At 50.0% G+C, this 25,466-nt stretch overlaps 8 protein-coding genes across 8 annotated transcripts; 3 read left to right on the forward strand and 5 right to left on the reverse strand.

Annotated features, from left to right (window-relative positions):
• Positions 1–1,370: 1,370 nt before the first annotated feature.
• On the reverse strand, positions 1,371–3,026 carry MYCGRDRAFT_94791 (uncharacterized protein; the record flags this gene model as incomplete). Its single annotated transcript, XM_003850922.1, has 2 exons — positions 1,371–2,298; positions 2,926–3,026. 2 exons carry the CDS (start codon positions 3,024–3,026, stop codon positions 1,371–1,373), a joined length of 1,029 nt encoding a protein of 342 aa, XP_003850970.1.
• A 1,060-nt stretch (positions 3,027–4,086) lies between these two features.
• MYCGRDRAFT_94792 (uncharacterized protein) lies at positions 4,087–5,085 on the forward strand (the record flags this gene model as incomplete). The annotated part of the gene is made up of 1 exon (XM_003850847.1): positions 4,087–5,085. One exon carries the CDS (start codon positions 4,087–4,089, stop codon positions 5,083–5,085), a length of 999 nt encoding a protein of 332 aa, XP_003850895.1.
• Positions 5,086–5,614: 529 nt separating this feature from the next.
• MYCGRDRAFT_94793 (uncharacterized protein) lies at positions 5,615–6,463 on the forward strand (the record flags this gene model as incomplete). The annotated part of the gene is made up of 1 exon (XM_003850848.1): positions 5,615–6,463. One exon carries the CDS (start codon positions 5,615–5,617, stop codon positions 6,461–6,463), a length of 849 nt encoding a protein of 282 aa, XP_003850896.1.
• Positions 6,464–7,315: 852 nt separating this feature from the next.
• MYCGRDRAFT_94794 (uncharacterized protein) lies at positions 7,316–9,219 on the reverse strand (the record flags this gene model as incomplete). Its single annotated transcript, XM_003850921.1, has 3 exons — positions 7,316–8,026; positions 8,409–8,811; positions 9,143–9,219. 3 exons carry the CDS (start codon positions 9,217–9,219, stop codon positions 7,316–7,318), a joined length of 1,191 nt encoding a protein of 396 aa, XP_003850969.1.
• Positions 9,220–20,877: 11,658 nt separating this feature from the next.
• Positions 20,878–21,657, reverse strand: MYCGRDRAFT_94795 (uncharacterized protein; the record flags this gene model as incomplete). Its single annotated transcript, XM_003850920.1, has 1 exon — positions 20,878–21,657. The coding sequence occupies one exon, from the start codon at positions 21,655–21,657 to the stop codon at positions 20,878–20,880; it is 780 nt and encodes a 259-aa protein (XP_003850968.1).
• A 429-nt stretch (positions 21,658–22,086) lies between these two features.
• On the forward strand, positions 22,087–22,819 carry MYCGRDRAFT_94796 (uncharacterized protein; the record flags this gene model as incomplete). The annotated part of the gene is made up of 2 exons (XM_003850849.1): positions 22,087–22,675; positions 22,788–22,819. 2 exons carry the CDS (start codon positions 22,087–22,089, stop codon positions 22,817–22,819), a joined length of 621 nt encoding a protein of 206 aa, XP_003850897.1.
• Positions 22,820–23,270: 451 nt separating this feature from the next.
• On the reverse strand, positions 23,271–24,122 carry MYCGRDRAFT_94797 (uncharacterized protein; the record flags this gene model as incomplete). Its single annotated transcript, XM_003850919.1, has 1 exon — positions 23,271–24,122. One exon carries the CDS (start codon positions 24,120–24,122, stop codon positions 23,271–23,273), a length of 852 nt encoding a protein of 283 aa, XP_003850967.1.
• Positions 24,123–24,573: 451 nt separating this feature from the next.
• On the reverse strand, positions 24,574–25,407 carry MYCGRDRAFT_94798 (uncharacterized protein; the record flags this gene model as incomplete). Its single annotated transcript, XM_003850918.1, has 1 exon — positions 24,574–25,407. One exon carries the CDS (start codon positions 25,405–25,407, stop codon positions 24,574–24,576), a length of 834 nt encoding a protein of 277 aa, XP_003850966.1.
• Positions 25,408–25,466: the final 59 nt, after the last annotated feature.

Here is a 25,466-nt window from a genome sequence, read left to right on the forward strand (position 1 = left end):
GCATGCCGGGCTAATAGCAAGCGCCAGAATGGTAGCTATATATCTGGATTTAGACGAAGTCTCGAAACTGCAGTTTCCTGGTCGGTGTCGTTCCTCATCAATACGAAACCTTTGGTACCTTCCACCTAGATTGTGAGTCAACTCTCAGACAAACTCATAGTCGGTGGCCTCCGGGCGCTCAATTGCTACGTTAATCGCTACGTTGGCTAGAATGTAGGTACAATATAGATTAAGCCGGCGAACCGAACGATATTTCCCGTCGTCTCGGCACTCGATTAACAACGATCCTAGGACTTCCTTTCTAGCAGGCGTTAGTCGTTGCTAGCTTGCGAAGAATCTCGATTCGTATCTCTTCCGGACTAGCGATGTCTATAGCGATAGGTGTCTTATTATATAGGCTATAAGTTAGGTATATTTTATGCTTAATCCGAGTAGGGACTTCCTCTACTCGGAAAGCTACCGGTACCCACGACTCCAGCCTCATGTGTTCTTTGCAGAGAGACTCGTCGACTCCACGGACCTTGGGCGTCGGCTTTGGCTCCCTGCTTGGCAAGCTAGTCTTGCGACCCGGAGTCGGCGATGAGCGGGCCTGATTCTTTGGCGTCATGGGCAGTAATGCGGGAAATGATGCCGCTCTTATTCAGCCAGGTGTTGGCTCAGCGTTGAGCGAGAGGTAAAGGTCGCCGCTCTGGTAATGGATCTGAGTCGAGCCACTGGAGGCGAAGATAGAGCGAGCGAGGAGTCCCGTGAAGTTCGCTGCTCCGCGTTGTACAATGCCCTGCCTTATCTAGCGCCTTCGTCAAGCTGAAAAGGTCGTATTTCCTGTAGCGTATGGGACCGAAGTAAAGTGTCGATGTATAACAACGGTCGGACAAGTATCCTCCAAACGTGGTTCTTGCCTGAGGCATTAGCAGATTATCGGCATCGACTGCTTTGGCGGCTAGCAGACCAGGACAGGACGGATCCGGCGTCTATGACAAGAAGAAGAATGGAGGAAGTTGATATGAGCCGTAGCCCAGATATGAAGTCAATGAATACCGCCTTCACGGCGACACCTAGCAACTTCCACGACGCCTGGCAACGAAGGCACGAGAGGATCGTTTCGCACTTGCGATAAACATTTCTCCAATCGATGAGCGATCGCGCCTTCGCAAAACCTTCATAGCTTGAGAGCTGTGGACCTATACCGCTTTCCGTGGCGTTGATTGGTATTCAAGGCATCCTGCATGAATACTCTGGAATGCTTTCCCTGTTCCCATTCCTCGTGCGGACCATAATGTCCCGTGAATACCGTACTCGCACCGCAGTCTCTAGGAAGCTGCCGCTGCTGTCCAATCGCTCCGCGAATCGACCTTAGAGTGTAGGCCCGATCAGCATCCCACCTCAAACCTCCCGCCCAAGCAAAAATACACTCCCAACCCAACCCGCTCCAAACCCCTCACCACGCGCTGGCGACCACGCCGACACATCCGCGCCAGGCGAGCACCCAGTTCCCGCTCCTCTTCTTCCTCAACCAGAATCCGATCCATAAACTCGCATCGCTCCTTCATCCACTGCTTCTCCTTCTCCGCCACATCCTTCTCCCACTCAATCTGATCAACCACCGCCTTCTCCAGCACCTCAGAAAACTTCCCTCCTGCATGCTCAATCGCAGCCATACCCACCTCACCATTGAAAACACTTCCAAGCTCACTCCGGACGGCTTTATCCACCAGCGCCAGAACACCTCTTAATGGGAGGTCGACTGACATGTTGGGACGAGGCGCAAGCTTAGGATGAAGCGCCCAGAGGCCTGAAGGAGAGAGGGTGTAGGTGTATGTGAGTTGGAGGGTGGTTCCGCTTTGGAGGCAGAGGACTTCGATGACGATGCGGGAGAAGAGGGCGGGGAGAAAGTCGGGGACGGCTTGGTCTGGGATGTCGGCGGCGGAGATGGCGGCGTGTAAAGTGGAGTAGGCAGTCGTTGGTTGTTGTTTGAGGCGGATGGTGATTTGGTGTTCTTGCGCTAGGAGTTTCGGGAGGATGTTGGCATCGTCGCGGGCCATGGAGGCGAGATCTGGGAATGCGGCGAGCATAGAGAGTTGCGCGGTCCATTCGTTGATGTTGGTGCAGTGTAGGTGGATGGCATGGTCGTCGGAGGCATGGTGAGTGACGATGAAGTCGAGTGTTGCGGGTGTGGTAAGGTCGTTGTAGATCTTGTGGATGATTTCCAGCGGCAAGGTCGCCAGAAGGCGGATCGTTTGCTCGTTCATGTTGTTTAGACTAGGCGTGCGCCGGATCTCGTTGGTACCGCCGTGATTCCTGTTGATGGTGGAAGTCGTCACAAGAGAAGAAGCTCAATGGTGTTGACGTTCAGGTCTTCTTCTCACTTGCGAAGTTGACGTGACTAGAAAAGCGGAGCTATCTCCGGGAAACTTGGCATTGACATGAGCGGACGTGAAAGGCAGAGTATCATGACTGCAGAAACAAATTGCATCTCGGTCGAGCTCGTACAGGTAACCTAGGATACTCACAATGTCTACCGTGAGCCATGAAACGGGTGCAAGAAGAAATGCTACGATCGTTTGCGTCCAATACCCTGTAGCATTGATCCTGTGAACATGGATATTCTCGTGTACAGTCCTCTTTACTGGGACACATTCCTAGCTCATTCTCTTTCCTCCCTCAGGTTGACGCTCTTCCCGTGCTCAATGATGTTCCAGCACGCTTCGTCGTCCGTCCCACTACCGGTGCTGCTCCCCATTCCCTTCCAAGCACTCCGCAAGACCGCGCCCACGCTTGTGTAAACCCGCTTAAGGGAGGCGATACCAGCAGTTTAAGCTTGCGACGAATCCCAAGAACAACCCCAGGCCGCCAGCAAAGCAATCACAAGCACGTACACCCAAAATGCAACCAACTCCGTTCCATGAATATGAGCAGTGTGCTCACGGCCGACTGCCTCCGTGGCTTCCTCGCAAATGCACTCTTCTCCGACTTCTTCGCGCGGTCATAATGCCTCTCCTTCTCCAAAGCTCCTTCTCCACCTCCATTATGACCTCCCACTTCACAATCCGGCAAAATTGCCGACCGCTGCACTGTATACTAGCGAGGCTCAGATTGCCGCTGAGAAATGGGATCCACTGACTTTGAACGGCTATGCTGATACGTCGCTCCACCTCGAGGGAGTTGCAGGACGAGACCTCGCGTTCCAGCTCCCAGATTCCTTTCAGTAACCGGTCGTATGTGAACCTGACGTCGTAGGCGTCTTCAGAGGAGGATCACGATAGAGAGTTGCAGCTACAGAGCGAGTGGACGACGATGCGCGAGAAGCGGGCGGTAAGGATGTAGGAAATGCAGTCGATCGGAGCCTCGTAGTCTTCGGGCCAGATGCGCAATGGGGCATCTGGGCCGACTATTTGTTCACGGCGGAGGTTTACCAGATAGGTGTCCGCGGGAAGCTTAGAGTGGATGTTGGCTTGGACATCGGCGCGGGCCAGGGTAGCGACTTCAGAGACGCGGCGAGCATGGATGGCGGCCCTTCCCATTCTTCAACGTTGGTGCAGTTGAGATGCCCGCGGTGTTCGGACGAGGCAGAGCTGTCGATGAAGATGAGGTTCAATTTCCTTAGTAGATGAAGGTGCGTGTAGATCTTGTATGTCAACTCCAAGGGCAGTTTTGCTATATTCGCGGTCATTCGCACATCCATACTCCTTGATGACTGCCTTCACAGAGCTGAAAATGTTATTTTGTTGCAGGCCAGAGAGATCACGGAGACGCGATCAAAGCGGAGATGCGGGGGTGCCCTAGCGCCAAAATGCTACACAACGGGCATGGCAGGCTGATTGCAAAAGGCGATAGCACTACGATACTGCTTCGGCATTATTGCAGAACAATGGGTCAATGCCATTGTTGAAAACACGATCGTCAGGATCTGCACTTGAACTTATTTTGAGCGTCTTTCGGCTAGTCACATGTGAATCGCGCGTCAGATGGACACACGACACGAATTGCGCGTGGTGATCAGCTCTCCTCTTGCTTGTATTTAACTTCATTTTCTCTTCCTGTCTTTGCACTTGGTCCACCTTCTTACATCTCACATTCAGCGCGGATATGTCCCAGTCCACGCGTACGGTGGAGTCCCCAAAAGCGACGCCAGACGACGTGTTGCCCCTCACACTCAACTCGACGATGATTCCCATTAACACGCCCATCGCAGGGGCGCACCAAGTGTTGCCGGCAAACTTGCAGCAAGTCGCGGCCAATTCGACAATATCAACAACCACGCTTCCACCAGCGGACCTTGAGCAAGCAATGCCCGACGAGCTTATTCTCCAGATCATTGAAGACAGCATTCCACCCTTCCTCGAAATCGACCTCACCGCGTTAAAGGCGAGCGCGACCACAACCGGGCCTCAGATTGCTGCCACCAACATCGCCGACTGGAGAGCAACCCGCGCCCTCCTTCGACTGACTCCTCAACTCGCCCTGCTCACCGGCGCTTCGACCGGCCGTTACTTTCAGTCCACACTCAATATCAGCCTCACAAACTCCACCTTCATTCCTGCTGAGCGAACCCTCGTCCCAGACTCCATCCTCCAACGCTTTCCCATCCTTAACTTCTCACTCCCCCTCTCCCTCCTCTCCCCCTCTGGCGACCGTATCTTCAGCACCCTCACTTTGGTCTACATTTCAGACGGGACCGACTGGTGGGCGGTCCGCCAATCTCAACCATGGAGCCACCTCATCGCCCCAAACTCCGCCGCTGACGGGCAAGTGATGGAGCTGATCAACACGTACATCGCCTTCCATCTGCAGAATGAAGTACTCAACGGACTCATCGGTGGTGAACAGCTGCAGTGGTGCCGACAGGAGGTGGATGTCATGCTGAGGGTGCTGGATCGGCAGTACTTTGTGGAGTACTGGCTTCCGGCTGGGTGGAGGCTTGAAGGGTTGGACGAGGGGATTAGGCAGCATGAGAGCTACAGGGTGCAAAGGCAGAAAGAGGAGGATCTCAGGTCTGTGTGGGGGTTGGTATTGGTGCTGTTTGTGGTGAATTTGGTGCATTTGGTTTGCTTTGGGCCGGAGGAGTGGTGGGTTGTTATCCCGTGAGGAAGGAGCGGCGGAATGCAGTGGAAAGCTGTGAGAAGAAGAGAGTGCAAGAAAAGCCATGGACAAAGTGGTATGTCGCCCATCTGGAAGGGAAAGACCGCCTCGGTGACTCCGTCAAGTGGAGGATAGAAAATTTGTAGGTCGTCTGCTTGAATCAGGAAGATACACGTTTGAGGTTGAGAGACGATGCAGGCCTTTGTGGAAATAATTGGCTTTGAAGGAGAAGACGGGCGTTGGTCGTGCCTTGGTCTTGCCAAGTCTCTTACTCTTTGCTGCGAAGGAATATCGGTAGCGTAATGGGTCAAGTAGCGTTCGTATCTAAACCATGCAAGAGTTCTGCAGAAACTTGTACTCCAGTCGGTCATGATTCCCGTCTTATGTCTGCTTCTATCTCATGGCATGTGTCCCTAGTCGAGTATGGATCGCGCGAACATTCCGCGCTGGGGTACTCCCGCTGCAGACCACAAAAGTTCTGGGTTGAGCTTTCTGCACATCCTTCACTTCATCTACAACCTGGCAACCCTCAACCATGGACGAGCAGACGTTCCGCCTGATGGCGACTCGACTGCCTCTCGAGCTCGTGTACAAGATCTACGGCGGCCTGACTCTACCAAAGACCCTGGATCTCGTGGTCAGCAACTCGATCCCGTCGTCCGAGCAGGATCGCATCCAGTGCACGAACGCCGAAGCCTGGCAGGGACCGATCTCCATGCTCACAACTTTCCCTGGTCTTGTTCCCATGGTCCGCGCCGACATCTCGACCGACATCCAAGCACCTCATCGCGATGATGCACACAGCTTGAATCTTCGCATTGAGCAAATAGTACCCACCCGCGGCTGGTGCATGATCAAGCATTCTTCCCGCACGACTGTACCTCACGACCTCCTCGACTTGATCCTCTCCCGCTTCTCCCGAATCAAGGTCCACCTGCTCTACAGCACGGATCCGGAGCGTTATTCCCGCGGACGCCTTGGCGGCACCTTGACCTTCACATACCAGCGCTCCTCAAGCGACGTTTGGTATTTCCCCGACATCTCGCAGCAGGGACATTCCTACTACAACAACAACTTCATCTTACCGTTTCGCAGCAGCAAAATTGAGAAGCGTGTTGCCAGAGCTGTTGAGAAATCGGGGAAGCATGCTAAACGAGATTCCATGGGGTTCTTGCCTGCCGGCTCGGCTTTCCACCAGTTGGAGAGGGCGGTCGGGCACGTCGAAGAGTGGGAAGAAGATCAACGGAGGGCTGAGCTTGCGTGGCAGAAGATGTGCAAGGTGCTGTTTGAGGTTGCGCTCCTGGGTCTGTTTGTGATGGTGGTCTCCGGGATCTCTATGGCTGTGGCGGAGAGTGAGCATGCAGGCATTCGCGGGAGGCGTTGAGTGTGGGGTTCGGGTTCCCAGCTACAAGAGGTCGTTGCTCTATTAGGGTGAGGATGATGGGACCGTGTAACAACCGCATAGACCGAAGAGAACCACGGCGGAAGCGGATGGAAGCGCTTGTTGTTCGAGCGCTGAGCACGCTTCTGCCAGCGTCCTACAATTGGGATTAATTGGGAAGATGAAGGAGCCCTTGCAGGCGCAAAGTCAGAAAGCGAGCTCTGATGGGCTGGATGAATGCCTGCGCGGCGTGGCAGCCTGTTGGAGCTTTTCAGAGATGTTTGCATACCTCTTTCTCTCGAGAGAAAACTATTAGCCTCTGCCGGCGGCGTGGCAGAGATGTACACAGGGGCAGGGGTAGACATGCAGTATAAGTTATGTTGAAGCTTTGTGTTGCGAGCTTGAATAACAGCTCCTGTATGAATCTCTACTTCCATTCGACTCGCGAAAGAGCTTCGATCGAGCTGAACTGTCCGCATCCGGTCCTTTCTGGAATAAAACACAAAGAAACGATGCCATTTCTCCAAATGCATTACAGAATTCCAAGAAACGCCCGTGCGTATGACCCCATCGCAGCATCAAAGAAAAACGCCCGTGGGTGTCCTTCGACCGCAGCATGAAAGGAGAATGATTCCATCGCACAAGAAATCTTAATCCCAGCTCGGGCATGTCTCTCAATCCCAAAAACGATTCTAGGACATCCTCACGATCCTTTCTCAATACCGACAGAGAGTCTGCGAGCAAGACCGTGTCCCAGACGTCCATGACACGCCCATCTCACGAGCTCTGACACAGCATCAGACTGATTTCTTTCTGTCCATCGCAAACCTTCTCGCTGAAGGTTGTCACCGCCGCTTACTCGAACACCGACGCCTGTGGGTACCCCGAAAAGACTTCCTTCAACAGCTCCCTCCGGGCGTTAGATCTATCGTGCCGATGGATTCCCGCGTCCAGCCTCTCAAACGTCCAACCGTGTCGAAGGTAGAGAATGGGATCAGTGCGGGCGTTCATCAGGTTAATGAAGCTTCCGACCGCGAGACGCATTTGTTGTAGCGAGACTTGATGGTTGGATCCGCTAAGGGTGTTCTGGAGGAGATAGTGCTCGAGCATGAGCATGTTTTCCCTCGCCAGGGATCTGGCCTCTTCCGAGTCTGCTCCTGGCGAGACAGGTTCCCACCAAGACTGGCCGAGCTCCGCCCACCACACCAGCCCTCTCCCGTCGGTCCAGAATTTCGTGTTGATGATGCCACCGATGACCTGACCGTTGAATTTGATCAGAGAGATTGGAATCTCCAGCTTGATATGGGTGAAGCGTTCCAGCATTGTGAAGGGTATGATGTTGCGCGGATCCGTGGTTGGTCCATCGTGAATGTAGCGAACGGCAGGCATAGAGGTCTTGTTTACGAAACGGATCACCATCTCTGATCCGAATGAAAATCCATGGCGGTAACCCGCGAGATATTCCATCACCGGATTGAGACCTTGCATCGTACGCATGGTGCTCCACTCCTCGGCGTTGGTTGCCGCGATTTGTGGAAGGACTTCAGTGCCGTTCTTCGAAGTGAGCTCGAAGAAATGTATGACTTGAGGAACAAAAAATGGAGGAGGAAACTCCACGAAGCAGCAAAGCGTTGTACAGATAGCAAACAGGGAGGCGATTCTTTTATGAATGGTGGTTGCATTACATATGTCTACCTACTTCTTGATCTGACCAAGCCTCCATCGTCGCATCTGCGTGCATCCTGTCGTGCACAATCTCAGACATGTCTCCCTGCGGCTGCCCTATCCCCTATTGCTCTCTATACCCTCCATTATAATCCTTATCACAGAACTGATACCTGACTTTCACCATCCCATCCTCACCCATGAACCTCCCCTCAACCTAATACGTGCCCGCCAAAATATTATATGCAGCTCTTCTCCACCTCGCGATCCACTCCCCACTCACCCTTTCACTCCGCAAATCCCGACAGACACGAATATCGATGTCCTGTGCGAGATTTTGCATCCATCGCAATGGAAATTGCTCGTGGACGAGATCGGATGTCCAAGTTGTGTCGTCGCGGGAGAGTGACCATTTGCCTGCGGTGTAGGTGTAGTGCATAGTCAAATTGCCCATCGCGGCTGGTCTTCTGGCCATGGGGTGGCGCTCGGAGGACTGCATTGCGATGCGGAGAGAGATGGTGAGGTGTTTGAATTTTTTGAGGATGGAGTTGGTAACGGGGTTGTTCGGGACGGCTGGGGCAGCAGGGTCGCTGAAGTGGATGTGGAGGGTGGATGGGAAGTCGATCTTGGAGGAGATCGTCAAGCGAGGCTGGTACGGAATATTGCAGAACGTCAAGGAGTAGCTCCTTGGGCAGCACAGGCATCACAGGCGCTGCGCCAGGTGGAGAGTCTGGAGTGGTCGTCATGGCTGTGATGTTGAGGTCTGTGGACAAAAAGAAAAGCAGATTAGAAGGTCTAAGAAGTAACGATTTGAACTAATAGGATCGGGTAAAGCCGATGTGCCAAGCGTTTAAAGTCGTAATGCTGCACCGTAACGAGTAGGATCCTAGGCGCATAAGAAAGCTAAAAAGTGGACACAGGCGCAACGACACCTTTGTGCGGGTGTGATTTAATGTCGTCTGGAAATTAAATCCCCAAAAGAGACGACTACGATGTTCTCTTCTACGATCTACGTACCCTACTCGTCCGACAAATACGCCAGAAACCTCGAACTTAAGGCCCCGGAACGTAATTCTGTCCCTACGATACAGCATGGTCTGAGAGCCAGCCTTCTCAGCGTCGCGGACTGTGGTTAAGGGCGGTCTCGGGCGAGGGCGTACTGCTCCCAGTCTTTGTCTAACTCTGCTGTGAGGGCACTAAGTCTTTGTCGTTTCAGGGACATGGGTTCGGTCTCTGCGACGAGTCGGACAGCATGGCCGAGGCAGCCAACGGTCCGACCTCGTGGCATATTCCATGCTTCAGTCCGGCCGTGAGGAGCTCTGATCATGGCACTCCAGTGCACGACAGCAAGCCCTCGTAACAGCGGTACCCAATGAGAATGCCCTCGAACGAGATCACGCTAACGGGTGTTATCCGCATTGTACATACAGATCCAGGATTCATTGGCCACGAATTGACCTCAGGTTCAGACGATCGAGACTCACGATCGAGACTCACGATCTTCGCAAGCTCCTTCCCTGTCTACTCCACACTAATCGACGCTTCCAGACCGCCGGAGGCCCCTCGTGGCGTCATTTGTGGCCGATCGAGCATTGCCCAGTGTCTCCTCGGCTGCTGGGAACTGATCCTCTTGTCCAAGAAGTAGCTGGGCCTGTCACTATGCAATGATGGATTCAACCAGCATCTGAGCCATTCCCGGTGCTATTGGCATGAGTTACATGACTCCTGGCATCAACGGCGTCCGAATCAAATCTCTCGGACAAGAAACCCAGCTACCATCGGCGAAGGTGTAGCCTAGGCTGAGTCTGCCAATGACGGGTATGCCTGCCGGAGACCGCGTCGTGAATAGAACGTGCAAGACGAGATGGCTGCACCTGGCTAGGAATGCGTTCGGCACACGAAATTTGGGTGCCGCGTGGAAGTTAGTGTCCGCGTCGCTGAACTGCACCACTACCTAAGCAGCGTAGATGGAATATCGATGCTGGATATGCGATCTGTCAGCCGAGCTACTTCCAGCGTAAGTGCCCAGAGTCCTCGGAAGGCATGCTAGTTCGTCGGGTTTGTCTCAAGGAGGTAGGCGCTAACATGATTGCAGTCGTGAGTTTGGGTAGCAAAGTTAGAACAGGAAATGTCGATCGGAGTAGCAACACGAGGTAGAAGCCGGCCGATACGCCATTCGCATTGTGCCGCGTGGTAACCATTGCCAATTCTCAAAGCTATTGTCCGATCGAAAAGCATTGTCACAAGTAAAGTTGACCCGAGAAGGATTCGATTCGATGCGATATTCTTCACGTCACGCATTTAGTCCCGGCAGGGTCGGCAAGTAAAACGATGGACTGACTTGGCCAGCAAAATCTGCATTATCCTGCGCTGGGTATATCGCTCATGATCGTGTTGCCTGAATTCAGTCGCGTGTCGATGCAAGGAAAAGGCTCCAATCGTGGAAATACTTCTCACTCTATTACTTACGATCGAAAGCACCTTCAGGAGACCGTGGACATTGAAACTGGACATTGAAATCTTGAATTGCGATCTATGCTTGCTAATTTGTCCTACAACGCCGGTAGGGTCCCTTCTCTATAACTGTTGCCTTGTTTTCTGACAACGAAGGAAAGCTCAAATATTAAACACGGCCTTTGGGCTTCTTTCCACATGTCGAATGCAACAGCAATATGAGATGCAATGCAAGTAGCTCTGTAATTCGACAAGAACCGTCTTGAACAGCCACCAAGGCAACCACTCGTACTACACCTCATCCCTTAGACAGCCCACATGCCGTGCGCGAGACGAAGCTCACGGTCTGCAACAAGTGCTGCACTTTCTTCGAGAGCCGAAATCCGCCAGGTTATCGGTGGTTCCCATGCTAAGTGACCTGGGATAGCATTTTGTCAATTGAGTAGTGCAATGCAGGGGTGAACTTCAAGATTAAGAAAAACCATGTGTTTCTTGAGGTTATCGACCTAAAGACTATATAGACGCCGTGATTCTAAATACCCAAAAGGGGTTGGGGTCTTATCGCCAATATCCTATAATATTATATAGGACACTAACTACGTAATTAGGCTGTTAGAGTTAATATCCCTGGTCTTACCCTGTTTTATGAATTAACGCTAACAGATCGACACACCCCCGAGATCCGTTTATGTCATACTAAACGATCTTAACCCTCGCTCTCCTCGCTGTTAGAGTCGTCGTCCGAATCTTCGATTTCGGGGTCCTTCTTTAGCAGTAGTGGAATGTTAATAAGCGCCAGGGCGGCGGCTTGACGACGGCGTTAAAGTTTGAGAGATTCTGGCTCGAACTCGCCGGATCCGCTGGCCATAGCGTTGAAGACGGCGGCTCCTCTACGTTAGTTCCCCGCTATCGCGGTTATAGCGTCCTCCTCGGCGTAGGCGTCTCTTATTATCCGGTCGGGAGTAGTAACGTTGCTCGATTAAGGTCCTTTAGGCAGAGGCAAGGGAGCGACCTTCCTAGCGTTACGGTTGATCTTTCTAGTCTTCGATTGCTTAGACTTAGTATTAACGCCTGTCACGTTTTCGTCTTCGTCCTTATCTTGGCGTTTGCGTTTCGCGGGCTTCTCGGCCTTAACGGTAACGCCCTTAGTAGGTTGCTTCTTTGCTAGTGCCTTTCTCTTAGTCGGCTTAGGCACAGGTGTAAGCTCCTTCTCCTCTTCGTCGGAAGAGTCGTTAACAGGCTGATTGCGTCGTAGGCGAGCTAGTAGTCCGGAGTAGCTACTATACGGAGTAAGGAAGTTTTCTAGATCGTTATCTCCTTCAGACTCTTCGTCGAGGGCGTCCAGGGTAGCCTAAGCGACCTGTCTCCTCTTTTTACGTTCCTTAGAGGCCTTAGACTTACGATTATGTTCTTTTACTATCTGGCGTATAGTCTTAATATCTAGGATCCGGTTGTTTCTAGCATCGGCTTTAGGCTTATTCAGGGTTTGGTCGTCCTAGGTCGGCGTGGCGTAGGCGCGAGTGTAGTTTTTTAATATCGTGGACGCAGCGATAGGGTCGATGCTTTTAATAATTCGATCCTTTCCTTCGCCCTTAAAGGTGCAGAGGGCCTCTAGGTCCTTAAGAATCTAAAGAAGTCTAGGGTAGTAGATAGTAACTCCGCTCTTAATATCGTTATAGATGCGTTCAAGCTAAGTAAGAATGTCGATGTACGGGACGTTAATAATAAAGGGAGCTAACGGGTAAAGCTTTGCTGAAATTAGCGCCTTAAACTCCTTTATACGGTCGATAGAGTTAAGGAGGGTGAGCAGGATGGACTTTAACTGCCTCTTAGGCTTTAACTTGTTTTCCGCAGCGTCGCGTTAAAGTATTCCGTCTTCTCCTTTATTCTACCGGAACGCCTGCTCCTTCGTTGCGCTAAAGTTAGTAAACCGCCTAAATTCTCTGGAGAAGTCGTTAAATGCATTTTGGTAAGTCTTAACGACCTGATCGGTAATTTTGGGTTGTTTGTCTAGAAGAGTTGTAGGCCTCTTGGCACTCTGCTGCCTACTAGTTGTGCGTAGGGTCTTAGGAGGGCGAGTTAATTTCTTCGTTAGGGTCTGCTAAGGTTAGTTCTAACGACATAAAGTCTCTGTTACAAAGGTTCTACGTAAGGGGCCCTAGTTAAAGTTACCCTTTCTAGCCTTCTTCGTAGAGATAGGGTCGACTTCGGATCTATCCTATAACTCCTTCTTAACGTTAGCGGCTTCGGACTCGGCCTCTTTAGCAGCTTTGCGTTGTTTCTCTATCTTCTTCTCTGCTTTTAGGATAGCCGCTTCTCTTGCCTTTGCGTCCTAGTATGCTATTAGGTCCTCTTCGGTTGTATAACTATTCGTTCTTAACTTTATTTCGTATGACTAAATAGCTTTAAGGTCCCTAGCTTACTAGGCCTAAAAGGCCTTATCCGATTGTCCGGTGACTAGATTAGCTTAATAAAGTGTTGCAGCGTAATTCTTAAACTCCTTTTTGTCGAGGATGACTGTTTCTTAAGGAGGAGCGTTGTCCTTATTTGGGACTTTAGCTCCAGCTGCTGTAGTATCCTCCTATGTGTTCCCGTCGTTTAGGACTTGTGCGCTTTAATCCGGTATCTGCGTATTGCTTACTGCGCGCTAATTAAGGTAGCGGTGTCGGAACATGTCGTCCTTATCGCTTGGTTAATCTTCGGCCGCTAACAACTCGCAGTTAACTTTAGCTTTAGCTACTGCGTCGATTGCGTCTTCTTCCCTTAGATAAGGCTGCGCACCCTGCTAGTTATCCTAAACTTTATCTTACGCACGAGCGGTTGCGGTCTAAGCGGTTACTTAACGTAGCTGTTCTAGAGTAATTAGATTAGTAGGAGTGTCGACGCGCGCGTTCGGGTCGTTGGCGTCGATGCTAGACTAGTTGTCGCCCATCGTGGAGGTGGTTTTCGAGTGTTTTCTTAACTTCTTGGTTAATTTAGGGACGTTTTCGAGTGCGTTGAAGTCCAGAAGTAGTGCCTCGTTCTCGGGGTTAAGGTTGCGCCTGTTTCTGGTGTTTACTATCGCAATAGTGCTACTGTGCAATGTTAACACCTCTGCTAATGCAAAATAAGGTAGTTGAAGAAAAGAAGAGAAAGTGGAACTGCAAACGGAAAAGATATAAGCTCTAAGAATAAGCATAGACCAGTGCTAAGGAATGCGTTACGGGTTTAGAAGTACGCGTAGTTCGGCATGTAATAGCTGTTTAGGCCTTTAGCAGCTACTAATTTCAGTTTAGCGCAAAAAGTAAAGTGAATTTGGCTTTAAAAGGGTAATCCGGTCGATAGATCCCTAGATGTATACATCCTGGACTACTTGTTAAGGTAGTAAACGTAATAATTTGAGTCCGCATGTAATGTGCATGTAAGGCTATGTAATAGCTCCTGATCGTTGTGCAGACTTCTTTCTGATAGTAAAGTTAGGCTAGGCATTTGCCTAGCCCTTACCCCCGAGATCCGGTAGTGAAGTTTTACTGTTAGCGCAGTCCTCACCCCCTAGATCCGGTAGTATTGTTATTCGGAGCTAGTCTAGAAAGGCGCGATGCCGTTGTGCTAACAGCAGTTTTGTCATCCCGTCCGCGGGCATTAAGGTAGTTTCGACCTATTCGACCTTAAGGTCTCCGGCTTAGTACCTCTTACGCAGCTAGCACTGCTGTATATCTATATGCCTTATCTTAGTGTCTAGCTTTTGGCCTTGTGCAGTAACGACTCGAATAGTTTGCTTGTTGTTATATAACAACCTCCCCTTGCTGTTAAGGCTTAAGTCTATGTTTTTGAACACTCGTTCCTACTAGATTATCTCCGTTCTAGCATAGCTAAGTACATATAGTTCTAACTCCGTAGATAATTTAGTAACTATGGTCTGCTTCGTGGACTTCTAGTCGATAATTCCTCTAAACAAGAAGAAAACTATACCCTCTAAGCTTCTTCGCGTCTCTAGATCGTCTGCGAACGACGCATCTAAGGCTCCGAAGAACTCCAGCGGTTATAACAGGTAGGTAAGCCTGCTGTCGTCTTTGCTATACTAAACGCTTAATTAAGAGCTTTATAGCAGATATCTAATGCAATAATCTGCTCCTTTAAGATAATGTTCGGCTAGATTTACCAGATAACGTGCTAACAAAGAAACTGCAAAAGCGATATCCGGTCTTGTGTAGGATGCTGCGAAGTTAAGAGAACCAACTTTTAACTGCATCTCCTTAATTATGTATAGTTTCGCTTTTTCTTTTGCCGGTTCTTAATTAAAGTTTATAGGTAGAGGTGTATCCGCCCTTTTTTTAGTTAATAAGACATTGTATCTTCCGGCGACCTTCTTAATGTAGGTGTCTTAGTTAAGCTACATATCCCTAGTCTCTCTGTTCCGGATGATTTTAATTCTACAGAAGTAGTCGATTAGGCCTATAATCCTTATCTCGTATTTAGCTATCAGCCTTTTCTGTATATCTTCGGCGTGAACTTTGTGTTTATAATAAAATGCTAACATAATGTTATCGACGAAGAAGAAGATTATAACTTTTCTATCGGTATATAGGCAATTAACGACTTGCCGTAGTCCAAGCTCTTCGACACCTTTACTTAGATCCCCCTACTACAGCGCTAGGGATTCCTTAAAGCCGTAAAGGGCGCGAACGCATTTTAACAGCATGTTCGGGTCTCGAAAACCGTCTAGGGGTTAAAGGTAGATTAGCGTCGGCAACTTAGAGTTTAGAAAGGCGTTTACGGCGTCTATCTGGATTGTTTCTAGGTTAAAGTGTGCTATGATCGCTATTAATAACCTAAACAGCCTCGCTGCGAGGGTGGCTGCGTACGTGTTAAGCTCGGTTAACTGTAAGTCTCCTCTTGCACAAATTCGAGCCTTGAACTTCTCTAAGTGTCCTTTTAAGTCTTGCTTGTATTTAAACACCTACGTTAACGGGACGGTTAGGTTGTTTCCTGCTTGACTTTTAGGGATCTAATAGAACGTTCTAGTGTCGAGAGCCTTTTAAAACTCTGCTCTAGCAGCCTTTTTGAATTCCTCTAAGTACTTATGCATAATAAGATCTTTCTAGCGTTTTGGTTCTGGCGGTAAATCTCCGATAAGGACAGGTGCGTCTTTTGCGGATGCTCCTTCCTCTATAACCGCCTTTATCGTAGTAATAGCGTAGACTTTAGCCATCGTCGCATAAGTCGCGAACATTCCCGTAGTGTCGAATAAGGTTATTTCGCCGAAGTTAAAGTCTATAACCTCGGTGTTAAAGCTTAGAGGTAGCTAGTAGTCGATTATTCTCTGCCGTTAAGCTGATAACGTTAGTTCATCGAGCTTATCGTCCGGATCTATCTGTTCCGGTCCCCGCTTCTAAGCTTGATAGAAGGGGAAGAGTTAATTGTCTGTGTATTCGATGCCTTGGACACTAACAAACGTTTCCACGATGTCCTCTCGCATCTCTTTAGGTCTGTTATAGGGGATTGTATATTCGACATTACTGTCGTCTTAAATTAGAGCACCTCTTCGGAAGGATTCCGGAATTTCGACCTTATTACCTTATCTAGCGATATAGCTTATGTACATAGCCTCTTGTAGGTTATGAAATTAATGTGCTTCTGCAGCGTAGTCTAGTTCGATATTAATCGCAAGATTAAGTGGTACTACTATGTTTAGATCAAAGTCGTAGAGTCCTTCGTATTTTATCTTCTCGTTAAATACTATATCTCTTGTCCTAATTACCCTGTCTAGGCTTAGAATCCAGATTCGAAATATGTTGTGTCCCTCGAACCCGACTAGGTATCCGATTCTTGCTCGCTTTATCATCTTCTCCCTTTTAGGGACGTCTTTTGGATTGGTTTTGTGTGCATACGCTCTCGACCCGAACTTATAGATATAGGCGATATCTGGCTTCTAGTTTGTCGCTATTTCCTATAGGGATTTGTAACCTAATGCTTACGTTAGGGCCCTGTTTATGATGTAGGCTGCTATTACGCAGGCTTTATTCCAGAGATCCTTTAGGAGCCTTAATTTAATAATTAGTGTCCTTGCTATCTCGACGATGATGCCGCCGGCTCGTTCTGCTAGGTCCTATGCTTACGTATACGGTGCTAAGGGCTTCTACATTACTAATCCCTTGCGGAGTGCGGACTGAAACGTTAATCCGTACTTGGGGTCTACGTCCGATCTAAGGGCGAATATTTCACGACCTATACTCTTTACAAAGGTCTGAAGTTCCTCGAAGCATCGTACCAGGCTCGCTTAATTAGTGTTCGGCATCGTCCAAACGAAGTGCAGGTATGTCGTTAAATCCACGGCGTAAAACATGTATTTATCTTCGTTCTTTGCCATGTTGAATTCCACGATATCGGCCGCAACGTCGGAAAAAGGTGCTAGCATCCTGATCTTAACCGGTTTTCTTCGAGAAACGATTCTTTTCGACTTGCTCTAGGCGCATAAGTAGCATTCGTACATTTTAGGGGCCGCATCTCCATCTTTCAGATACTCTACGCCTTTAGCGGCTCGATAGAGTTCTGATATACGATTACCTCCGATATAGCCTATAACTCGGTGCCATTAGGCCTGAGAGAGGACTCTAGGTTGTCTCGCAGCCCTACTGTCCGTCGCGAAGGCGACGAGCCGTGTTTAATCGGCTAGTTAATCCCTTTTCAACGCTATCTCGACGCTTAGGGGTTAACTATTCTCGTTAAGTGGCCAGTTGATAATTTTAATCCTTACTTTCGGCGTAGTCGCCAGGTTTAGGTATAGTAAGCCGCCATATCGCTTAATTTTGGCAACAACTGCTCCGGATTCATCTATCTAGTTGTCGGTCCTCTCGTCCAAGAAGAGGCCGAAGTCTCTGCACAGCCTAGTCGACACGATGTTAACGTAAAATCCGGGTATATACAGGACGTCCCTTAGTAACAGCGTGATCGGCTTGCCTAAGGGTGATAGGAACTACACTTTTGCCGTGCCTCTTGCAGCAGCCTTCATCTGTTAGTTCCCGGTGTAAATCGACACGTTGTATAGTATATTAACGACCTCAAATCCCGCCACAGTTGGATTGTTTACGATGTAAACGTTCGAGCTACTGTCTAGAAGCTATCGATTTTTCTCGTCGTAAGCTTCGGTCGACATTACTCTAAACTAAGTTACCGCTCTAATGGCGTGACTGCTATACTACGTCTTTAGTTCGTTAGAGACGATTGTCCCACTTGAACTAGGCGTTCCGGACCTAGTCTATTCCTTTAGTACGTTAGTGATCTTGTAGTAATCCTTTAGTCCTATAGCAATAGGGTCTCTGAACTTCATCTGCTAGAGGCACTTGGCCTTGTCCTTTTTAAGGACGTTCCGGTAGTTGTCGAGGAATTTCTTATCCTCTTTTGTTATATCGGCTTTATTAGGTCGAAGACGATAGTTGACGATAGGACAATCTCCTAGTTTTAGATACGCTTTGTCGGCGTCTTTACCCGTATACGGTCGACAGGTCCTGTCCTTGTTGTTAGGCCTGTTCCCTCTGTTTTAATTACCTGAATTAGTCGTTGCGTTAAATGTTACCTAACCTGTTCCGGTAATTTGAGCCTCTTTAGACCCAAACGTGGCGTTTGCACGGAACTGCTTAGCCAAGTTGCTAGGATCTCTGTTAATAAACGCAGTTACGTCGTAAACGCATTAACTAAGATTATTCTTGCTCGCTAACAGTCTTCCTATAGTGACATTAATCTTGTCTTCCACTATCCGCACGAAGTCGTCTTTTAGGATGCTAGCGGCCGGATAGTGTCCTCTAACTATCTTCTTTTTAAGCTTAATCCACTTCTGCAGGTGCATAAGGATGTTGGACGACTTAGGTCTAGACAACAGGTCGTTATGTTGTTTGGAAAGCATTCTACGCCTCGTTGCGTCGTCCGGCGCGAATGTCTTAGTTACGAAGTCTATCTAGCTTACTAGTGTCCTAGACTGATCGTTAAGGTCGTCTAGGTATGTTAACGGAATAGTCCGGCTGAAGTATTTTTTTGAAATCTTCTTTCTTCTTCCTGAACGTCTCGTAGATAACGGATTCTCTGGTGTAGTTTTTTATTTTAGAGTCGAAAATGGCTTTATTTTGTTGCTACTTTATAAAGTTCTCGCCTTCCAGAAGTTAAGTGTCTGTAAGGTCTAATTCCGTCTTGTTCGGCATGTTTAGGGCCTTTAGTTCTAAAGTTCGGTCTACGGCCATACCGTCTTTAACTGTTAGGGTTGTCTCTCGCATGTATTACTACACATGGTTGTCAATTGCCGCCGACTTGGTGTTTAGGTACCATTCGTCGTACTTGGTTTAATCGGTATAGACGATTTCTCGACGCTTTAGTCCTGTTGCGGTTGGAAAACCTAACAAGTCTAGCTTAAGACCTTCTATTGTTGCTTGTTAATGCGAAGTTGTCTTTAATCTTGTTGTTTAAGTCGAAACCGGGCTTATAACTGTTAATTAAGTAGTGCAATGCAGGGGTGAACTTCAAGATTAAGAAAAACCATGTGTTTCTTAAGGTTATCGACCTAAAGACTATATAGACGCCGTAATTCCAAATACCTAAAAGGGGTTGGGGTCTTATCGCCAATATCCTATAATATCATATAGGACACTAACCACGTAATCAGGCTGTTAGAGTCAATATCCCTGGTCTTACCCTGTTTCATGAATCAACGCTAACAGATCGACACATTTGATCGACGTGTCGACACAGACCCCCAACGAACCATCCACCAAAGGCGCTTAAGCCATTCCGAACTGACTTTCTCCTTTAGGAACTCTTCTGGAATCTTGGAGCTAATGTTTTGGATCAGAGCGTGGCCCATTCCGGGCGGGTTTTGCACCTTGGCCGAAGTCTGGCCGGGAAGTGGTTCCCAGGCAGTCTCTTCAGGACAAGGCTTCCACTGACCATTCACCAGAGCGAACGCCAGAGAGACATTGCCCAATATAGGGGGTCCCCATGGAGGGCGCATCGCAATGGGAATCCGGATAATCATTCGCTTGAACCAGGACAGGACTGCTGGGTTGGGAGTCTCAGGCCCGACCGGTCCTTCCGAGACGTCATCGTAGGTGTCAAAACACACCATTAGGGGGATTTGACCGATCGGAAAGTTTGAGTGGGTTCCGGTCAGCGCGGCGATGCTGGGGCTGAGACTTTTGAGGCGGCGGACCAGCTCCCAATCTGATGAGTCGCTGTGGCGGACCTGCAATGGCAATTGAGGGGCCTGGTATGGCACGGCGGATTGAGGACCGCAGCGCACGACTAATTTTAGAGAGGCTGGCGTGGCTTCGTTAATAATCTGGAGAAGGATTTCGTTCGGTAGGAAGGGTACTCCTGTGGGGGGTTGCGAAGAACTCGTCATGTCTTGATAGTAGTGATTGGATTCGGGTGGTGAGGAATTGTGCAAAGTAAGGAATAGAAGTCGTTTGGCCAACTTAAATCTGTTCTTGGAGTGCTGCTAAAGACAATGGTAATATCCTAGCAGCATTGTCTCAGCCTTGCGGTTGTGCCTACTGAGTACAAAGCATCCTCGCGAGACAATGCCGCTATCTTCGAATCAGAGTCTCACACCTTATCCTAGCGGCATTGTCTCGGCCTTGTGGTTGTGACCGCAGTGAGTACAAAGCATGCTCGCGAGACAATGCCACTGCCTCCCAATAATTTACCAAGGCTAGGTATAGATGGAGACAATGTCGTTTGTCGGAGGATGCGAATGTCGCTAGTCGCATTGATGTATCTCAAGTGCCTGAACGTTGTCGAATCTTCATTAGTCCATGTACAGATGTCTTATAGGTCTTTCCATAGAAGGGTTCATTATGATGTATCTGTGCTCGCTTCCCGGTGCAGATACCGGGTAACGACACGATCTCGAAAGCAAAACACCTCGGAGCGTATTTGTCAATAGTCAGCGGGATCGAAAGATCTAAGACCGCGATCAAGATTGGTTTGCTGTGGATGTCTCCATGCGACGCAAAGGGAATAAGTAACAAGCTGTGCATGCATGCAAGCGAGCCACGACATTTGCGAGGAAGAGCTAGCGCATGACAGCACGCTGCTACGGTAAAGTGTAGATATTAAGTAGTTTTCTGTCTCAAACGCCCACAAAGCCGCAAACGATCATGCCGTCAGTATCACGAATGTGTAGTTCAAGCAATTAGGGCACGGGACTACGAGACCACGAAGTAACAAGCGCCATTAAAGGTTGAAAAGACTCTCCAAAGTAGGACACAGGGCAAGCAAAAGCAAATATAGCTACAATCTGGACATTACCAATGACCCTGAGCATCCCCTTTTCAATTGTCGTCGTGGGACGAGTCGGAGTCTTCGCCGCGGAGTTGGCGCACCTCCTCATCCACGATCGCCTTGATACCGCGCTCGAATCCGTGAACCATCCAGATACCGCCGGAGTAAGTCCAAGAAGTGTCCTCCATCTCTTTCAGCTTCGTGACAGCGCAGTAGAATATTCCCCAGTAGACCTGCAGTCGAGCCAAGTTCAATCTCCCGGTCAGGAGACGCTGGTCAATCCTAGAGTGGAAGTGGTCAGCTAATGCGGCGCCCAATCGCGGCGGATTGAGCACGCTCTCCGATGACGGCATCCAGAAGGTCTTATCGTGACAAGGGACCCAAACTTCATTGCTGAAAGCGTAGGCAAGAGTGAGCTTTCCCGGGACGAGCTCCCCTCCATTAATTCGCATGGAGATTGGGACATGGAATACAACATGGTTCAGCTTCTTTAGGATTGCGTTAGGGACTCCAGGGCCAGGTAAAAGGAGCGAAGTTGGGAGGTGGGTATCAAAGCGAACAACGAGAGTTGACGGGATGTCCACAGAGCTTCGACCAGCCAGCTCAGCGACCGCGAGCGTGAGGCTTTTGAGGCGGCGAAATGCTTGCCAGTCCGAGGAGTTGTCGTGACGGAATTTCAACGCGAGCAGAGACAGGGGTTGGTTGTTGCGCGGATAGACGCAGGAGATGACCACTTCCAAAGTCTGGGGCGTGGCTTCGTCTATGATCTGGAGGATGAGTTCGTTCGGGATTCTAGGCACAGGGGCCGCATGTTCTGGACTGACGGACATTGTTGGGAGTTGTGGTTGTCGCTTCTTGAGTTTTGTGATTCGACCAGGAGAAGGAAGACGGACCGGGAGGGTCGCTTATATGTCTTCCTGAGGTGGTGCAGAAGACAATGGGGGATTTTGAAAGGCATTGTGCTTTGGCGTTCGTCGAGTACAGGTCGGGACAAAGAACAATGCCCACCTTAGACAATGCTATGCATTTCCCTCCGAATCTCAAGCCATGCCGTGGACGATGCGAAAATGTGAGATTGAACATGAGGACGTACTCGTATCACAGTCTGCGTCGTTAGAGCGTGCTTTTCTGCGGTCGGTCCCGCCGGCTTCATCCGACGCGTGTAGTCCGCGTCGTTTGTACGGTCGATATAATTCCATTTCTCGATTCGTTTGCAGAACTGTTGACGACTACAGTTGACACCGCTCACCGTCACAGCGATGGCCGCCATAATCGTCAATCTTCTACCCAATCCGATACGGCGATCAGAGCCAAATCTTCCGGACGACCTATTGCTGGAGATTTTGAACTGCTCTCTTCCCGAGACTCTCAAAATCGCTTTCTCATACGGTGCTGCCCAACAGACGACCCCCGCCATAGTCGGCACCAATGTCTCGGAATGGAGAGCCACCCGCGGCCTCCTCGACACCACGCCGCAGATAGCGGAGCTCACCGGTATCAACTCCCTCTCCAGATTCTCGGCCAGCCGAACGACTCTCGACCTATCCTTCAAGGTCCATGCCACTCCCACAGCCTCCCAGTGTACTATCCCCGAGTCTATCCTGGGGAAGTTCAATATTCCTGTTTCTCTGCTCGACCCGGGCAACCATCGAATTCTTGTAATGCTCAAGATCGAGTTCACCCGCGAGACGTCTGGCGCATGGCTGCAAACCCACACCAAATGGATGCAAATCTCCGGTGCAGCTACAGCACATCCCTCACTTGTCTGGACTCAGTACCACTTCGAAGGGATCATGGGCGGGGCCATCAATCACATTGTCCCGCTTCCGGCCAATATCACTGCCGCAAGTCTGTGGAGACTTCGGTGGGTACTGGTCAGCGTACTGCGAGACTTGCCGCCGAACAATGTCCAAATTTTCTGGCCGCTGTTTGGGCCGTGGAGATTTATCGAGCTGAACAGAGCGATCCGGCATCATGATGAGTTTTGGGTGAAGGAGAAGAAGAGAATCAAGATCAAGAGCATCATGCTGGTGGTACACATGGCTTTGCTGGTGGCGGCGTTGTCCGTGCTTCCTCTGCTCGTGCTATACGGGACCTGGAAAAGGTCTCTTTGGGTTGAGGTGGTCCCTTTCTGAGAACAAGCACGATTGCTGTACGCCGGAGCGGAAGGTTGTCAAGGAATAGGAACTTAATTGGTCAACTACGTAGGTCTCTTCCCGGACTCTTGCCAGAAACAGAACTCCTCGCACGTCCGAAGCTTCGAGGTCCCGAACAACAATGATTAGTACAAGGCATGCTCATGGGCACGCAAAAGTCAACGCAGCATTGAAACCAAAAGCTCAAGATCCCTCGGGCCAGCACCCTTTCAGCAAGACCTCACACGAAACAACGCAAACGCCATTGGTGAAAGCCAGTATCTCAGTCCACAATATTGCGGCTCCTCTCAAGTCGGTCGCCCGAAGACGCGGCGTGATGGGTGCCTTGCACGCATCTCGGCCGCATTCTTCTCAACCGTCGAGACCCGTTCGAGACTGTATGCAAACAGTCGCAGATTGAACCCCCTTGGCACGAAGTCTGAGCCCGCGACCCTGCGGGAAGCAAGAGAGATCCTCTCCTCCACGTGCTTTCGGAATCGTGAGAGCCAGACCAAACTCAAGCTCGAGTTCGGTAGATCGTTGGGTAGACCGTGGTTGATACCATTCGCAAGCACATTTGTTGATCGTGCTAGAACTCCTTCTCTTCCAGAGGCGGCCAACCCAGCGGCTGAGAAGCGAGCTTCGGATTCTCCTCCGGTGATTGAGATCCATGCTGCATCATCCGCCTGGTGAGTCCATCCTTGTCCCGAGCGTTCGTACTTCAGAACGAGTTTACCGATGAGGGTACGACGTCCATGACGTCCGTATCTGATGACAATCGGGATGGTCGCGGTGAAAAGCTTAAACTTGGCAAGGACCATGTCTGGCGCACTGTTGGTAACAGACGATCGCTGAACGACGTTGTCGAAGCCGACGTTCAGTGTGGAGGGCCACTCGATGGTGGACCTTCTACCTGTGAGGCTAGCGATTTCGAAATTGAGGTTAAGCAGGGCACGGGTTGATCGCCACTCTGATGAGTTGGTAATGGCGATCTGGGGCAACACCTCGATGTTGGTTTGGTGAAGGAAGTTTGCCACAGCATCCTTCATCCGATCGTCGTCGGCGACGACGACATCGATTTCCAAAGCAGACGGGACGGTGTGATCGAAGACCCGCAGAATGAGCTCGTTGGGGAGAATTGGGTTGACCGTCGACGTCATTTTGTTGATCAGTGAAGGCTTGTTGTGGAAGGGAAGATGAAGACAGAGTGGAGAGAAGGAGCGAGCGCCTGCGATATATACCGCTGGCTTTGTGTCGTGTGTTGTGCCGTGGGTGGATATAGTCACGACTTGAATGGCATTGTCAAGTGAAGACCACTGGCACGTCACTTGGGCAGTCGGACAAGGGCTCTTCCTAAGACAATATCATTCAAAGTCGTAGTGACCTCGTAGGGTAGGCTCCGTGGAAACACTGGTTTCGGCGAAAGACCAAGATGCCAGCTCTTACTGGGTGAAGACGCAGTCTTGAAACGAGAGTTTGGTTTTCCACGTTCATTATTTTGATTCGTATCTATGTCTGTCTCGCCATCTTACCGGGATACCGGTAACCATCGCATGTACCGACGCCCAAGGCTCCGATCCCACTTTCAAAGGGATGCCGAAAGAGAAACATCTAACCATGCGAGACACGAGCGTACAACAATTTGGACTTGTCGGTTGCTTTTTCCCACATCGCAACGTGTTTCAACCCATCGTTAAAGTATTCCAGACGGAGTGGTCTCCACACACTTAAACTTGCACCCATACCCTTTGGAACTTCGCGAAACCTCCGTACTACATGGGCCCGATACTTTCGCAACCACGTCGTACTCACCTTGGACGTACGCATGCTCTCTGGAAGACGGGTATCGATGCGTTGAGCCAAGATTTGCGTAATGTTCGACAAGTCGACGTGCGTCGCCGCGGATGAAGCATAGTCGTCCAGCACACCATCATCAACCGAGTGCCATGCCGCTCCATCTACATCGCAGCTCCACCCCTGTTGCTCATACTTGTAGTTCAGGATGAGGTAGCCCACCTGCAGATCCCAGGTGTCGTATGTGATAAGAGCTGGGATCTCAATAGTCAGTCGCTCGAACTTGGCCAATATGATGTCAGATATGCTCTCTTTGGCGCCGGGATGACTGGTGCTGTTCTTGAATCGGATACGCATGGTAGATGGAAGATTAGCCTTGGACTTGCGGCCGGTAAGACAAGACATCCCTTGATCGAGGTTGAGAAGGCCGCGGGTAGACCGCCACTCAGCAATGTTTGTGACAGCAAGATCGGGTGGCGTTGGTGGGTAGTTGTGCCCCAGACCGGTCCTAAGATCTTGTCTCATTTGGATATGGTCGGCAACGATCAGCACGTCTAGAGTTGGTGGTACAGAGTGATTGAAGATCTCCAACAGAAGCTCGTTCGGAAGAGCTGGTCTGGATGCCGCTGCGGCTTGGGCTGGGTTCGACATGTTTGTTGTTGTTGTGGGGGGGTTTCTTGATCGCAATGGAGGGTTTAGAGAAGGAAAAG

The sequence above is a fragment of the Zymoseptoria tritici genome, chromosome 7 (genome assembly GCF_000219625.1).
Source record: "Zymoseptoria tritici IPO323 chromosome 7, whole genome shotgun sequence".
Taxonomy (NCBI): Eukaryota; Fungi; Ascomycota; class Dothideomycetes; order Mycosphaerellales; family Mycosphaerellaceae; genus Zymoseptoria; species Zymoseptoria tritici.